Source organism: Cavia porcellus, unplaced genomic scaffold (assembly GCF_034190915.1).
Source record: "Cavia porcellus strain 051 isolate PalLab524CR breed Dunkin Hartley unplaced genomic scaffold, mCavPor4.1 scaffold_7, whole genome shotgun sequence".
NCBI classification, from domain to species: domain Eukaryota; kingdom Metazoa; phylum Chordata; class Mammalia; order Rodentia; family Caviidae; genus Cavia; species Cavia porcellus.
In genome coordinates, this window is record NW_026947490.1 from 5,912,224 (window position 1) to 5,926,968 (window position 14,745).

A 14,745-nucleotide genomic window follows, 5' to 3' on the forward strand; every position below is an offset into this window, starting at 1 on the left:
AAGAGGGTAACACCCCGGCCCACCTTGGTTTCCCTCCTTCCTTCATTGAATGGGAGCCATGGGATTTCCCTCCATGCTGCCTGTCACTGTTTTATGCAGAGTTTATGAATGTTCACAGCAGCACTATTCACAACAACCCAAAGAAACAACCCCAATATCCACGAGCTGGTGACTGGGGAAATAAATTGTGGTCCATCTATACCTGAGAATATGACTTAGCCATCACAGGTATGCCATACTGACACATGCGAGAGCCGAGAGAAGCTCGAAGACACCATTTGGGCTGAAATGAGGCAGCCACAAAAGACTATGGTGTGTGGCTCCCTTAATAGATTCAGACCAGATAAATTCATAGAAAGCGAGCAAGAGGGCAAGCAAGAGAAATATCTTTTTATCTGGCACTTCCCAGCTGTAAGCCTCCTGTCCACCAGGGAGCACCCTCAAAAGGAGCCGGCCACCAGTTCTAACAAGAGTCTGTTTCCTGGAACTCTCATTGTTCTGCTGCTTCATTGGCCCCTCTGCCCTCTGGATGATGGCTTTTGCCACCAGAAGCTCTGCTGACAGTTTTTCTCCACAGATAAGAGTATTTCAAGCTTTCTGGGCCGTACTTTTTACAAATCCAAATCCAGCCTGCTGCTTGATTCTATAGAGCTCTCAAGCTAAGTTTTTTTTTTTTCATTCTTAAATTGTTGATTTAAAAAAGAAGAAACCTAATGTGGCATGCGAGAATTAAACGCAATCCTTACTCCAGTACCTATGTGTAAAGTTCTGATGGAGCACAGCCACATTCACTGTGAGGTATCTATGGCTTCTTTTGGACCGCAATGGCTGAGTTGAGTAGTTTTGATAGAAACAATGCCTAAAAAGTTTATCATTGTGTCCTTTAAAATTTTTTGTTGGAAATAAATAGAACACACATGTAAACACTGTATTTTTTCATTTACGTGAGAAGCTGAAAGAAAAAACATGTTGAGATATATACAAAAAGAAAAAAAATTGTTGTTGATGTCTGCTTTAAACAAAGTTAGGAATCAAAATCCCTTGTGACATATTTCACTTCATGACTCAGGTCTTGTGTATCAGCTTATTTTTTATGGCTATCTGTGAGGGGTTTTTTTGGTCTTTTTTTGAGACGGGGTCTTGCTATGCAATTCAGGCCGGCCTTGAGCTCACTCTGTAGCCCAGGCTAGTCTCGAACTTGCAATGATGCTCCCACCTCAGCCTCCTGAGTGTTGGGATTACAGGCGTGAGCCACCACGCCAGGCGAGTTCTTCATGTGCTAAGTGACGATAATAGCACCGTCTTGTGAAGTTATTGTGAGGACGGAATGATTTAGTACACAGCAAGCACTTAGGCCAGAACCTAGAATTACAAGTGTCCAAGGAACTGTGAATTCTAGTTATGCATAGAGTTCTTAATGTATAGCCATGAATTAAAATAAGTACCAAACAAAATGACTTCTTCCCTCTTAATTTATTTTGGGATGTGCTGTAAACAGTTTGAAATGTCCCTTTGACAGCTTTCTGTTTTCACCAGTCTTGGGTGACATGACAAATTCTCCTTCATAGAAGGTACAAGTGAAACAGACCTGGAGGGACATTTTGGATCCTTCCCTCTTCAGAAAGTGGGATAGCTGAAGATCCATCTGGTTGTCAGTAGAACTGGGCCATATTCCTTGGGAGCGAGGCGTCCAGACCACTGTTCATCCATATTTCCTGAATGATTTGCTCCCTGCGCTCAATCCTTTCCGCCAGCTCTGCAGCTTCTATGGAGCTGTAGGCTGGGTATGAAGTCTTATGAAACCCTGAGGGTTCCCCTGGAAATTCAGAGTCAGAAGAGTCCTCTCCCTCCCCATCGTCCTCACTGTCCTCCTCAGCCTGGTCACTTCCGGGCACCAGGTGCTCCTTTCCCAGCTGCAGCTCCCTGAAGTCTTTGGTGCAGGACACTCTGACAACTAAGGCACACAATGTGAGGACCAGGCCGATGCAGACGCTGGACACAAACAGCAGGGCGGCTCTCTCGGGATGGGCTGTGGGAGGAAGAGAATATGTCAGGAGCTGGAGGGAGCCTTGGTCTTTACCAGCCCAGATCCCACAAGACTAGTCCTAAACAGCACCTTTAGAACCGACACTTAACTAACCCTGTCCTCCAGTGATTAAAGTTTTTGATCCCAGTCAGTAGATGCATGCATATGACAGGACACACACAAGAGGGACGTAGGAGCCAGATCCCCCTTGGTTTAAGCTCAGACCAGTTGTGGTCTGCATCTAAAATGACCTCAAATCCTCATGCATTTGAAAGGTGATGGGCTGGGGAGGTGGTTCACTGGGGGAGTGGCCCGGAAGGGCACATCTCTCTCCCCGGCTCCTCCCTTCTTTCCCAGTCACCATGACATGAGCAGCTCTCCTCTGCTGAGGTCCTTCCACCATGCCTTCCTGCCTTGGAGTGGGTGGGAAACCTCCCCTCCTTTAAGTGGAAGGTATTAGGTATTCATCCCAACAAGAAAGTGATAACCATGAGCTAATTCCTACAAATGCTGGCACATAGTAAATGTTCAACCACATCTTAGCTATCAGTAACAGTAGCCAATTATGCAGAATTAATTTATGTATGAAGCACCTACCTGAACGTTTTTTCCCTTTGGTATTGGGAATGGAGCCCAGGCCCTCAATGCATGCTAGGCAAGTGCTCTGCCTGCATCTTGAGCACTCACCACTTTTTGTGGTCCTGGAAATAGGGCCCAGGCTGCCTCTCTAGTTCTTTTTATTTTGTGGAGAAAAGGTTTTGCTAAGTGGCCTGGGCTGGCCTCAGACTGTGATTCTTCTGCCCCAGCCTCCAAAGTAGCTGGAATTATAGGTACATACACCACTGTGCCAGGCTATATACAAATTTAAGGAATAATATTACAGACATTTATAAAGCTTTGTCCCTTCATGCGTTAGTTTAAAAGTCAATAAAAGTTCTAGTAATTTTCCTGGTATCCAAGTGGATTTTTCTATACAATAATGACAGAAATAAAAACAATGCTAATATGTATTCTATGCCTTGGCCCAACCCTCATGAAGGCTTAGTCCATACATTCATTGGTCAGGGATGGCAAGGACTATATTACCCCTTTTCTTTTATCTACTTTGTGGTTTGTACCCCTTGAGGCTGGTACATCCATTCTGGAAAATAATGATCCAGTAAGTTCCACCCTGCTTTTGTTGTTGTGCCAGGGTCTTGCCATGTAGTTCAGGCTGGCCTTGAACTCATGGTCATCCTCCTGCCCCAACCTTCGAAAAGTGCTGGGATTACACGCATGCACCACCATGCCTGGCTAATTCTTTCCTGTTATAGAACAGAAGTTGGAAATTTTCCTGGTCAATGACCAGACAGTAACTATTTTAGGCTTTATGGGCCATTTGCATTTTGTTGCAAATATTCACTCTGCTGTTGTAATGCAAAAGCAGCCAGAGATCTTATGTCATGCAGAAGGCATGGCTGCATCCCAATAAAGCTTTATTTATACATTTGGGTCATGGGCCGTACTTTGCCAGCCACAGTAGGGATGCTGCATCTGAAGGCCAGAGGAAAGCAGCTGCCTGAGCTCAATGCACAGCCAGGGGTGGAGCTCGGATCTTAAACAGTGGCTCCTCACGGGGTTCGGGGTTTACTTGGGTGCCTTCCTGCATTTTCTCAGCACATCTCTGCTGAATGGGTCCCCCTCTAGGTGCACTGTCACTCCTTTGATTCTGGGAGAATAATGGAGACCATTGTCTTTGCAATTCCTGTTCTTCCCCAGAGGTCCAGGCTGGAGTTTCAAAACTGCTAAATTCACACAAGTCAAGGCATCCTGCCGATGCAGAGGTGGAACTGGGGCACCTTATCTTCTTGTAACTGGAAACCTCCCCAGTCCACTTCCTTCCCGGGCAGCTGAAGCCATCACTGGAGTGGCCGGACTCAGGTGTGCTGCTCTTTGTTGCCAGCGTACCCGCAGGACGGTCTCCTCACTCTGCAGGACACAGACGACTGCATTCAGCATTGAGCTTGGCTAGGGACAGGACGCCAGGTTGCATTTGCAGTGCTCTTAGTAACAGTCTGACTTTCTTCAGGGTCAGGTTTGTAAAGGGACTTGGTCAAATGGAGACATGAGTCCTTTGTGAGAGAAGTAAGGGCTGTTTTCGTCTCTAGGGGTGGTGGCAGGTTGGAGAGGTGGAGATGGTGGCACTTGGGATGAGGTCATTGAATGGTGTGGTACAAAAGATGCTAAGACCTGAGGCTGTGGCCCAATAGACAGAGCTTTTCTCCTCCTCCCCTGCAGGCTAAAGCGTGCTGTCCGACTTCCCCTCACCTCCTCCTGTAGCCTGGGTGTGGTGGGAGTGTCCCTGAGTTCATGTGTTGAAATACAGTTCCTGCCGTGAGGTATTAGGAGGGTGAACCATGATCTGACTACTGCTGTTTGGAATTGGGGCTTTGAGAGATTAGGGTTAGACAAGGTCTTCAGGGTGGAGCCCCCCAGATTGGTCCTTGTGGCTCTATAAGAAAAGAAGGCAGGCACAAACTCTCACTCTCTCTCTCTCTCTCTCTCTCTCTCTCTCTCTCTCTCTCTCTCACACACACACACACACACACACACACACACACACGCATGCCCTCTGTCTCCTGCCATGTGATCATGTGATGCCCCCTGCCTGCCTTGGGACTTGGCCAGCAAAAAAGCCATGGCCAGGCCTTGATCTTGCACCTCCAGAATCTGAGCCCAAAGAAACCTACTTTCTCTGTAACTCCCTGGCTGGGGCATCGACTTATCAGCCACATAAAATGAACTAAGACAGCTCAGTTCCCTTGAAATCTCTTCCTTCCTTCTCTCTCTGCCCAGCCCTTCCCACTGGCCCGTTTCTCCAGGGCTTTGGTGCTCCCTGCCACCAACAGGTGCAGCCACAACTCAACCTCTCTGTCTTGGAAAGCATCAACCTTGCTGGTCGCAATAATGCGGCACACTGGGGATGCTGCAGAGGGAACAAAACCCCCGTCATCTGCATCCTTTTCCAGCCACTGGATTTCTAGCTTCAGGCAGAGAGAACTTCAGGCTTCTGAAGAACAAGGATCACCCGCCCTCCCCCACCCGAATGTCCAAGCAGTGGGGTGGCAGAGGATGGAGTTGGGTTTAAGTTGGCTTTGCTACAAAGTAGATTTATTTTTGCATTTCTTTAGTTATTTTTAAAAGGATAACAGGGTTAAATTACTTACAATCATGACACATTAGTTAATACAGTCTTCCTTTGTATTTTTTTGCATGATGACTTTCAGTAGACCTGTGCTATGAATAAGCTCCCTATAGGCCTGGACCATAGCCTGTGGTTCCCTATCATTGTCTTTTTCCCTGTTGGACTGGTCAGCTGGCTGCAAGGCAGGAACATCATGACAGAAGGGCCCGGAGGAGGACAGCTGCTCGCCTCATGGCATCCAGGAAGCAGGGAGAGAAGGGGAAGAGCCAGAGAAGGCAGAGCTGGAGGCAGGCTCCTCCCTCCAGTCCATGCCTCCAGTGTGGTCCCATCTTCTAACAGCACATCAGCTATTACCTCGTTAATGGACTGGCCCACTGAGGAGGACTGTGCTCCCATGAGCTAATCACCTTCCAAAAAATCCCCTCCTTTGAGGTGTATTGTGTACACTTGTAATCCCAGCATTTGGAAGACTGAGGCAGGAGACTTGCTATGAGCTTGAGGCCAGCCTGGAATACATAGTTAGACTTGTTTCAGCCTCCCCACCTTGGAAAAGCCCCATTTCTGAAGATATAGTCCTTTTGGGGGACATCCAACCTTTTTACGGCACGCATCCAACCCTGTTCCTGCCTGACTTAAAACCTATAAATTGCCTCCCTCCTCTCATGAGCTGAGAGTCAAGCCCTGAGCACAGCTGGCGATGCTGCCTATAACCCAGCCCCTGCCACCCTCCACTCCCAAGAGGCTTCTTGTCGCTCTGCTCTCTGGCACCGTCCAGGCCTCTCAGGTGTCGGAGGGTTTCCTGCCTTGGTGTTTTTGTGCCTGTTCTTCCTTCAGCCTGAATGTTCTCTCTCCTGCCTCACCTGGTCCTCCATACCTCTCCCTGCCCTAGCCCAGGGGACGGGGTCGCGGGCTGAAGCCCAGGCTTGGTGCCCTGTGAATGGGGCTCCATAGTGAGGCTCTCCTTCCCCTTCCCCAGGGAGGAGATGCCAGGCCCTGACGCCCGCACAGCTTCTCACTTCTTCCTTGCTGCCTGTGGCTCACATACACGCCTGCCACACACTTGCTCCCTAGGGCTTGCCCTTATCAATGCGCCAAGACCCAGTGGCCAAACTCGAGCACAGGCAACTCCTGGCAAGCGCATGGGAACCAGGCACCTGGATCTGTTACTCTGAAGCTGCACAACCTCTGAACAGCAGTCAGAAGGGATCTCAGAGATGAGCTGGCCCTTCCACTGTAACTGAGTCATTTGTCCAAAGCCACCATTGGTTGGGCCCCCAGGTCCAGGCTGAGGCTTCCTACATGGGCCCAGGCTTTACACACACACACACACACACACACACACACACACACACACACCCCACACTAGCTATTTCCTAGGATCCATTGGATCTCTTTTCTATTACACACTCTGAAAACAATAATGTGGTTGAATAGGTTCTTCATATCGTGTTTTTGTTGGTATTGGTCTAAATTAACCATGCCCATCACAGGCTGGGTGGAATGGCTTTCATTTTGTCATCGGTAGTTTGTTCTTGGGACCCTCAGCACAGTGACCAGTGGCCTGTAAAGCCTCTTTGAACACTTCCATCTGGTTCCTGCTCCAATGTATTCATGTGTAGGTGAGACACCCGGGAGCTGGGCAAAGGTCTCACTTCTCGGGCTCTGCTGACATCAGAAGGAGCAGGCAGCAGCTAAGGCAGGGGCCTCTAAAAGACAGCATGCAATGTGCCAGAGCCTGGTCTGCAACACTTAGGGACACGACAGTAACTTTCTGTCATCATCAAACGGAAGATGGGGGACCGTGGGAATGCATCAGAGCCCACCTACACGACAAGGCACTGCTGAGCTCCGATGGTCCTCGCTGGCAGGGGATCAGTAGCTGTGACTTTGGGAGGTGTGATTAAACTTGTATCCTGCATGGGTCTGTCTGATACACAAGAGTTACTTTGATATGAAACTGTGATGCCTCCACACCCAGGGGACACTGTGAGCCTGGCCCCTCCAGCTCTGCCTTACCTATGGCTCCAGTTACCCTGGCGAGGTCTGTCACAAGGCTAAAGGCACACACTCAACATGGTCTCGAACAGTAAGGGTGGGGACGGAAGTACTGGGCCACGAAAGGCATTGCCTGCAGGCATCGATGAGGTAAATGCACGAAACCAGATGCCAGGAAGACATAATTAGGTTGGTTACTAATTAGGAGTGGGAGGGGGTCGTGTTCTGAAGCAAGACTGCCTGAATAAATAAGTCCCCTCAGGCACAATCTGCCAGGGGACAAGGGCTCGTGCTGAGCCAGCGAGCAAGGCGCCTTCCAAAGCACACGCACACATGCACACACACACATTCTAACTTCAATTTTTTCTGTTGGGAAAATGATTTCACAGATCACTCTGACAGCCCCAGAAGAAACTGTTTATCAGGGATCCTTGGAGAGTCTCATGACCCTTCTGCCGGCCTCTGTGTTTCCTGAGCACGGGACAAGGCCTTCGACTCTGACTTCTTGTCTACTTGTCCCCGTGTGTAGCTGACCACATTAATGCATTGAAATTATTTGCAGTCTGAACTGGGGAAAGGCCTTTTGGGATTCACTCAGCTTACCAACCACTCAGCTGGGCTGGGCTGGATCCTGGCCTGGCCACGCTCTTGGTTCTTTGCTGCTCCTGTCACTGGCCTCTCCTTTAGAGGGCACCCAAGACCTCCGTCCATCCCTCAGCTCATGCGCACTGCAGGCAAGGCTGTGCCTGAGAGCTGGCGGGCACCTCCTTCCAGCAAGGCTGACTTCTGTTAGTACGCCGTTGGCATAGGCTGGATCAGGTTCGTCTGAAACCACTGCAGAGCACTGCCCTGTGCCCATAGACTGAGCACTGCATGCTGCACACCTAGAGTTGTCATGTAGGGAGTGACATGGGCAGCCTAGAGGCACTTGTTCCACCAGGATCTTTGTGAGCCTCTGTAATGACCTCATTTAGCTGACAGCCAGTACCGCAAACATAGAGCTATTTTCTTCTGAGTACTAAATCAGGTCTGGGCCTGGCTTGCTGAGACAACTGTAACTAAACATATCTCAATAAAGCCAAATAACAGTCCATCGCACCCTCGTATTTTAAAAAATGATCTAAACATAGCAAAGACTGGGTGATGAGCACAGAATGGCTCACAATATCAGTTCTGGATGCATCACCTGGCCATCTGCTAACTACGCACTGCGTTCCTCTTCTGGACCAGCAGTGCCTATACACACAGATGTGACAATAAGTGAGCAGGCACTTGCCCCAAGGAGCTTGATAGCTCGTGAGGGAGACAGGCACTCTGCAAGTCAACCTAGCCCACAGCTGCTGGGACTGTGGGAGAAAGGTCAGACAGACAGGCTGAGCAAAGCTCCTATAGGTAAAGTAACACAAGGTCTCAGCCCAGGGTGAAGCCTGGCTGGGCCGCTGTCCATGGTGCCCTCAGATAAATGGCTCTACCCTGACCCTCTGCTTCTCCAGGCAGAACGGCAGATCAGGCAGATCAGAGTCTCATCTTTCAGGGGTGTTGCTATAGAATGAATTGTGCTTACTACAATTCGTGTGCTGAAGTCTCAACCCTAACATCACTAGTATTAGACATGCAGTTTTCAGGAGTTAGTTAAGGTTAAAGGAGGTCAAAAATGAGGGGACGTAATCTGACAGGATTGGTGGCTTGGTAAGATCTCTCTGTTGTCCTGTCTCCTCCCCTCTCTGCCATGTGAGAACACAGCAAGCAGGTGGCTGTTTGCAAGCCAGGAAGGACCCTCGCCAGACACTGAATAAGTTGGCACCTGGGTCATAGGCTTGTGGACCACGACGCTTAGCTGCTTCTCTGAAAGCTGAGCCGACCAAGCAGCTGCAGTGAGGAAAGCACAGATGATTTGGAGCAAAGCACACAGCACGGTTGTGGCTCCGTAACTGATGTCATTGTCACCTCTCTTCCATTGCCATCCTCTGGAGGAATTCCAGGAAGACTTTTTGCCCAGGAGGCTCTCTGGGGTCTTTGGAAATAGGGGACATTTATGACAATAAAAATTTCTCCATTTCTTAACTTTGACACTTATCAGGAACAACAAGACATGAAGTCAGACACCAGTAACCGGACACCAGGTGACAAACCTGCAGGAGGAACACTGAAGTGGGAAGACCATGGAAGCACTGTGATGAGACGGGGCTCTCTATCCTCTGTACTGACACTTCTTTTCTGTTGGTACCAGGAATTGAACTTAGGACCTTGCGCTTTCCAGGCAGCACTTATGCTGCTGAGCTGTATCCCCAGCCCCTGGGCTGACATATTTCCTCAAGCCTTTGCCTCCCTCTGAGCAAGGCTTAGTCCAGTTTCAGCTCCACCAGGCCTGAATTAACAGTACTGCCATGCATTTTATTAACGTGTGTTGATTAAATGTCTCAGAGGTTTGACCTCTGTCCTGGCTAGCTTAGTGTCTCCCTGAGATCTCTGTAGAAATTTGGTCCCCAGGATGGTGGCAGTGGGAGATCCTTTGGACTTTTGAGAGGAGGGGCCTATTGGGAGGTCTTTAGGTCATTGGAAGTGCACCTTTAAAGGGACTGGGGGACTCTAGTATCTTCCTCTCTCTGCTCTGGTTTGAGATGTGATTGCTTACTCTGACAAGTGCTCCCACCATGATGGGCCATCAGAGTGACAGATAGGGCAAATCCAATATTATACTTGAACCTGAAGAACCATGAGCCAAAATAAACTTTCTTTATCTCATATGTGGCCTATGTGAGACAGTTAAAGGGACTGTCAATATGACTGGCTGTAGAGCTGCCCAGGGAATTAGTAAAGCATACTTCTGAGTGTCTGCATGGGTCGTGGAGCTATAGCCTTGAGTACTAAATCTGGTCCCTCAACCCTGCCTCTCTGGCCTTGTTCTCTTGTTCTGCTCCTAGCTGCCATAACCTGAGCAGCTTTGCTCTCCTGTGCCCTCCTTCCACCATGACGTTCTTGCCTTTGAACCAGCTGACTATGGGCTGAGCCTTTAGAAACCATGAACCAAATTAGATCTCTCCTCCTTTAAGTGTTGAGTGTCAGGTATTTCTCTGAGCAACAAGCAAGCTGACCAATATGCTACGTCAGATATTAAGTGGCTGAAAAGCTGACTAGTACAGTCGCCCTAAACGGGGCGGGCAGGTATTGTGCAAACTTGCAGTTGACATTCCAAAGTATGATCAATCTTCAAATAACAAGACAGTGACAAGGAAAGATTGTTTGTACCTTAACAAAGAGGACCTTCAACATGAACAGGCAAACTTTTGGCCTTGCCAGTTCATAAAGATTGAATTTGATTGATTCTCGCAGGAGAGATTAGCAGAGGAAATCCTGACAACCATGAGAAATAATACCTGTGACTCGGCTTTCATGGGGCATGACCTGGTTCATTTACTAAGCGATCTGACTCACTTTTCTTCCAGTTAGGGATGGAATTCAATAATCTTGTGCCCTTCCAAATTTTAGCCCTGGGAAATGCATTCCAGCATTTCAGCAGAGGAAAAATACCTGTGGATCCCAAGCCCTAAACAGTGTGGCTCTATGTTTGTGATTCTCTGTTAGTTGCCTTGGTGCAGCTCTGCTTGAATTTGGGCTTCTGTGTTTCTGAATCCTGGAACACAGCAGACGCTGTGTCAAATTAAAAGCCACGAGCCTTTAGTTATCTGAATGTTTCTAATAGAGTGGTGCATATGTTAATAAGGCTTTAACAAATCTGTTAGCATTTCAGGAAGCATTGATTGATTGACCTACCTCTAATGTAAGCAAACGCTGCCAGGGAGTTGCTCACAATAATTCCATCTTTCCGCAGAACCCTTGATTCGCTTGGGTCAAAGTTTACACCTGTTTTATAAGAAATGCAAAAGCAATTAATCAGGGTTGTTCAGAGTACACTTGTCCTAAGATGCCCCTGCTGTTCCTCACCCAGAGTTGTCATAATAATCAAAAGTCAAAAAAGAAATCAAACAAATGGGCCTTGGGTTAAATTATGGAAGCCTAAGCCAAGAAGAATACTTAGTGTTCTAGTGTTCCTCTAATTCCCTAGAAGAACACTGTCAGACAGGGCGAGTGTTTACAGAATGATAAAAGGTATCTGAGACTTTAAAACTGTTGATTCCAACTTCTGGTAAGGCTCATCCACTCCAGTGCAGAAAAGAATATTCACTTTCCCATCTCAAGCGCAATGGCATTCTTGAAGGAGTAATAAAGGACATCTAATTTTAACCATGGAGCTGCTGTCTGCTCTGTGGACCAGGAGATAAAACAAACCTTGAACTATGGAGGGAAGTTGTGCTAAGCTGGGGTTTTTTGGAGATGACAGAAAAATTTGGGATGATCAGCTTCCAGATGATCTGCCTGGATGAAGCTTAATAACCTGGTGGCAGGCTTTCTGGGGGCTCTGGGGACCCCTGGGAAGTCAGACAGGGCAGATGTAAAATACAGATGTCTTAGCCATTTTCTTTTAGGAAGCAAATAGGAGAATGGAGGGAAAGCTTATTCTACTTAAGATTTTAAACGACTGAAACAAAGCACATGCTAGCTACCATTTGCTGCCATTGGCTCCAACACTGCTGCCAAGGTCCCCTTTTGTTTTGTCCAGTGTGTGCTAGATGGTGGTCAGGGGCCTGTGTCCTTACTTAAAGAGAAATGCTGAGAGGAAGCTGTAAAATTTACCGTGTTTACCATCTTCCTGTGTTGAAGTAGGCTTCAGATTAGCAATGGCTGGATCAATCGCTGTGAGTATGTTCTTAGGAACTAAAAATCAAACAGAAATATTTTTAAACTTGGTACACTTTTAAAAATTGTACATTTAATATATGTCTGAGTACTTCTCTGTCATAAAGAAAAGTAAACGTGAGCCATCTATAGGAAAATAGATGTACTCTGTGGCCATAACACTAAGTGAAATAAATCACACACACACTTAAGTATCACATAGTTTCTACCATAGGAGAAGTGCCAAATATAAAGAGCAAAACGAAGGATGATAGAAAGTAGGTAGATCTTTCTAAAAGGAGAAAGGGATCAAAAGATGGAGGAGGAGGGAGGAAAGAAAAAGGGATGGGGAAAAGGAATTAAGATGGATTATGTACACATACAAATTCCCCAAAAGGAATGTAAGCATTATGCACAAAAAACACTCTAATAAGAAAATAAAATATGTTTAAGGTATAATGTTGATAATATTTAAATTAGTTAAAGAACTGCTTACTGCCTTTCAGATATACATATAAACACCACACACACACACACACACACACACACACACACACACCCATATACACTAACGGTATCTGTATGGTCCTAAAATGTCCCCACAAGGTGAAATTATAAGCCCATTTTTGCCCTAGTAAAAAGAAAATATGGGAAACAAACACAAGTTATGGTATATCCACCCAGTGGAATGCAATTAATAATAATAAAATTAAGTATTACTACATGCTAGAAGAATGAGCCTCAAAAATATTATGCTCAGTAGGAAAAGCCAGGCACACAAGACCGCACACCGTAGGCTTTCGTTTATACGAAACATCCAGCAAAAGTAAAAGCAGACACAGAAATCAGATGAGTGATTCCCTGGGACCGGAGGCAGGAAAGGGAGCCGATTGCTAATGAGCCCAAAAAGCTGTTTGAGATTGTGGAAGCATTTTGAAGTGGGCCTTTTGGCTAAGATCAAGGTTAGTAACCTGGAGTGTGGTGACGGTGGCACAGCCCTAAATGTAACGGATATCACTGCATTGCATTTAGGGTGAGTGAATAACAAGATATTGAAGTAAGCTCTCCATAAAGCTTTTCACTCATACATACATGCACTTCTCTGAGCACACAACCCTGATGCCAAGACCGTGCAATGTCCAGGAAGCAGGGAAAGCAGCCGCCAGATGACAGCGGGGGCGACACAGAGCCAAGCAAGAATCCTGAAAGACCAGGCCCCTGCCTGCTGCAGCCTGGGAGAAGGGAGAGGAAACCGAAGCCTCTTGCTGCAGAGAATTGCTTATTTATGTTTGCCGTTGAGCCCAGCTGATATATCTGGGAGAAGTGGCCACAGGAAGTAGAAGCGAAGCCAATACAAACTGGCAGTTGAACTGCACTGCTTTTTTCAAAAAGAAAAAGTAAGACGTGTTAGCAGCAAGAAAACTTCATTTCCTTTCTCAGAGTGCTTAACTAAAATGCTGGGGGGTGTTCCGTGATCAACAGTCAGAAGACATTCCTGGATTGTGAATTGTCCATCTATAGGAGGCCTTCATGGACAGTAGCCGTGAGAGTCTCTTTCTGGAAAGGTGTGTGAAGAGGCCGTGACAAATGGCCTTTGGCTGATTGCGAGTCTCACCAGGACCACGACAACACCCTGAGAGCTGAGCTGCATTACCACGGCACGCTTTCTAGCTAAATAACTTTGTTTATCTCTGGGTCCCAAGAATGATGGCCCCTAAAGACAACATGTACTCTCTCCCTGATAGCAGCGGCACGTTCTCACATCTGGCTTTTGACTCATTCTCAAAGCATGACCTGAGAAGGACTTTTGCTTTGTGCAAATGCCAGAGACTTCACATCCAAGAAAGTCAGAACTTTATGAAGGGCTTGGGGAAGAAGGGTTTTCTAGGATGATTTTTGCAGAATAACCAGCCTCTTGAGGTTACATTGCCTGTGTAGAATAGAGATCATTTATGAGGAATTTGCCCATTTATCATGGGAAAATGGCTTTGATAGTGGAAGAACCTTTTAAGATATTTAAAATAACATGTGTCAGTACAACTGCCAGGCTTTCCTAACTGGTTTAGAATGAGGAGGAGAGCTGGGGTATGATTTATCATTCCCAGAGCCTGCTTCTCTCCACTTGTGATGCATTCATGAAAACCCTCGAAGCACTCTTCGTGGGATTCCTAATATGTACCAGATCCTGTCCTGGGTAGTTTAAATGATACATTTTGCATAATCCTTCTAGTGGCCTAGTGAATATGTGTATCATTCCCTTTCCTGCAGATGGGACAAGTAAGGCCCAAAAGTGCACTGTTTTAGGAAGAAGAAAGGCTTTAACTTGGTGTGCTTTGCACCACCCCCCCCTCTATCCACTGTGCTGTGCTGTCTAACCCTGGCACATTCAGCCTTTGGGAAGTAGATCAAAGATTATTGCAGAGGATTCTAAAGATGGTAAAGTGATTCTCACTCAGGCAGTCTCTCTTGAGTCTGTGTAGCTGAATCCAAAGATGAGGATTTTAATGGACAGGCGGTTTGCTAAATTTGGGCATAGATCTCATTTGATTTTCTCATTGATTTACTGGTTGATTGGCTCAATAAACCTGTGTCAAGCCTGATTTTAGGAAAGAAACCTTTATAGATTGAACTCAGGGTTCCCAAATGATTCTATTTTTTGTTTTGTTTTGACTTGTTTTTTGAGATAGGGTCTCACTATGTAATGCAGGCTGCCTTGAACTCACTATAGAGCTCAGGCTGGCCTTGAACTCCCAGCGATCCTATTCCTTCAGCCTCCCAAGTGCTAGGATTACAGGCGTGTGCC

General features: G+C 46.9%; 1 protein-coding gene across 8 annotated transcripts in view; it reads right to left on the reverse strand.

Moving 5' to 3' along the window:
* Positions 1–1,454: 1,454 nt before the first annotated feature.
* The window catches only part of Eva1c (eva-1 homolog C), a 97,904-nt gene continuing 84,613 nt past the window's right edge, over positions 1,455–14,745 (reverse strand). For all 8 annotated transcript variants that reach the window (XM_063252510.1, XM_063252507.1, XM_063252509.1 and 5 more), the window contains 3 exons: positions 11,901–11,981; positions 10,980–11,069; positions 1,455–2,029 (listed from right to left, as the gene is read on the reverse strand). In XM_063252510.1, the coding sequence (XP_063108580.1) occupies positions 1,653–2,029; positions 10,980–11,069; positions 11,901–11,981 (548 nt within the window). In that variant the 3' untranslated portion in view covers positions 1,455–1,652. The remainder of the gene's footprint in view (positions 2,030–10,979; positions 11,070–11,900; positions 11,982–14,745) is intronic.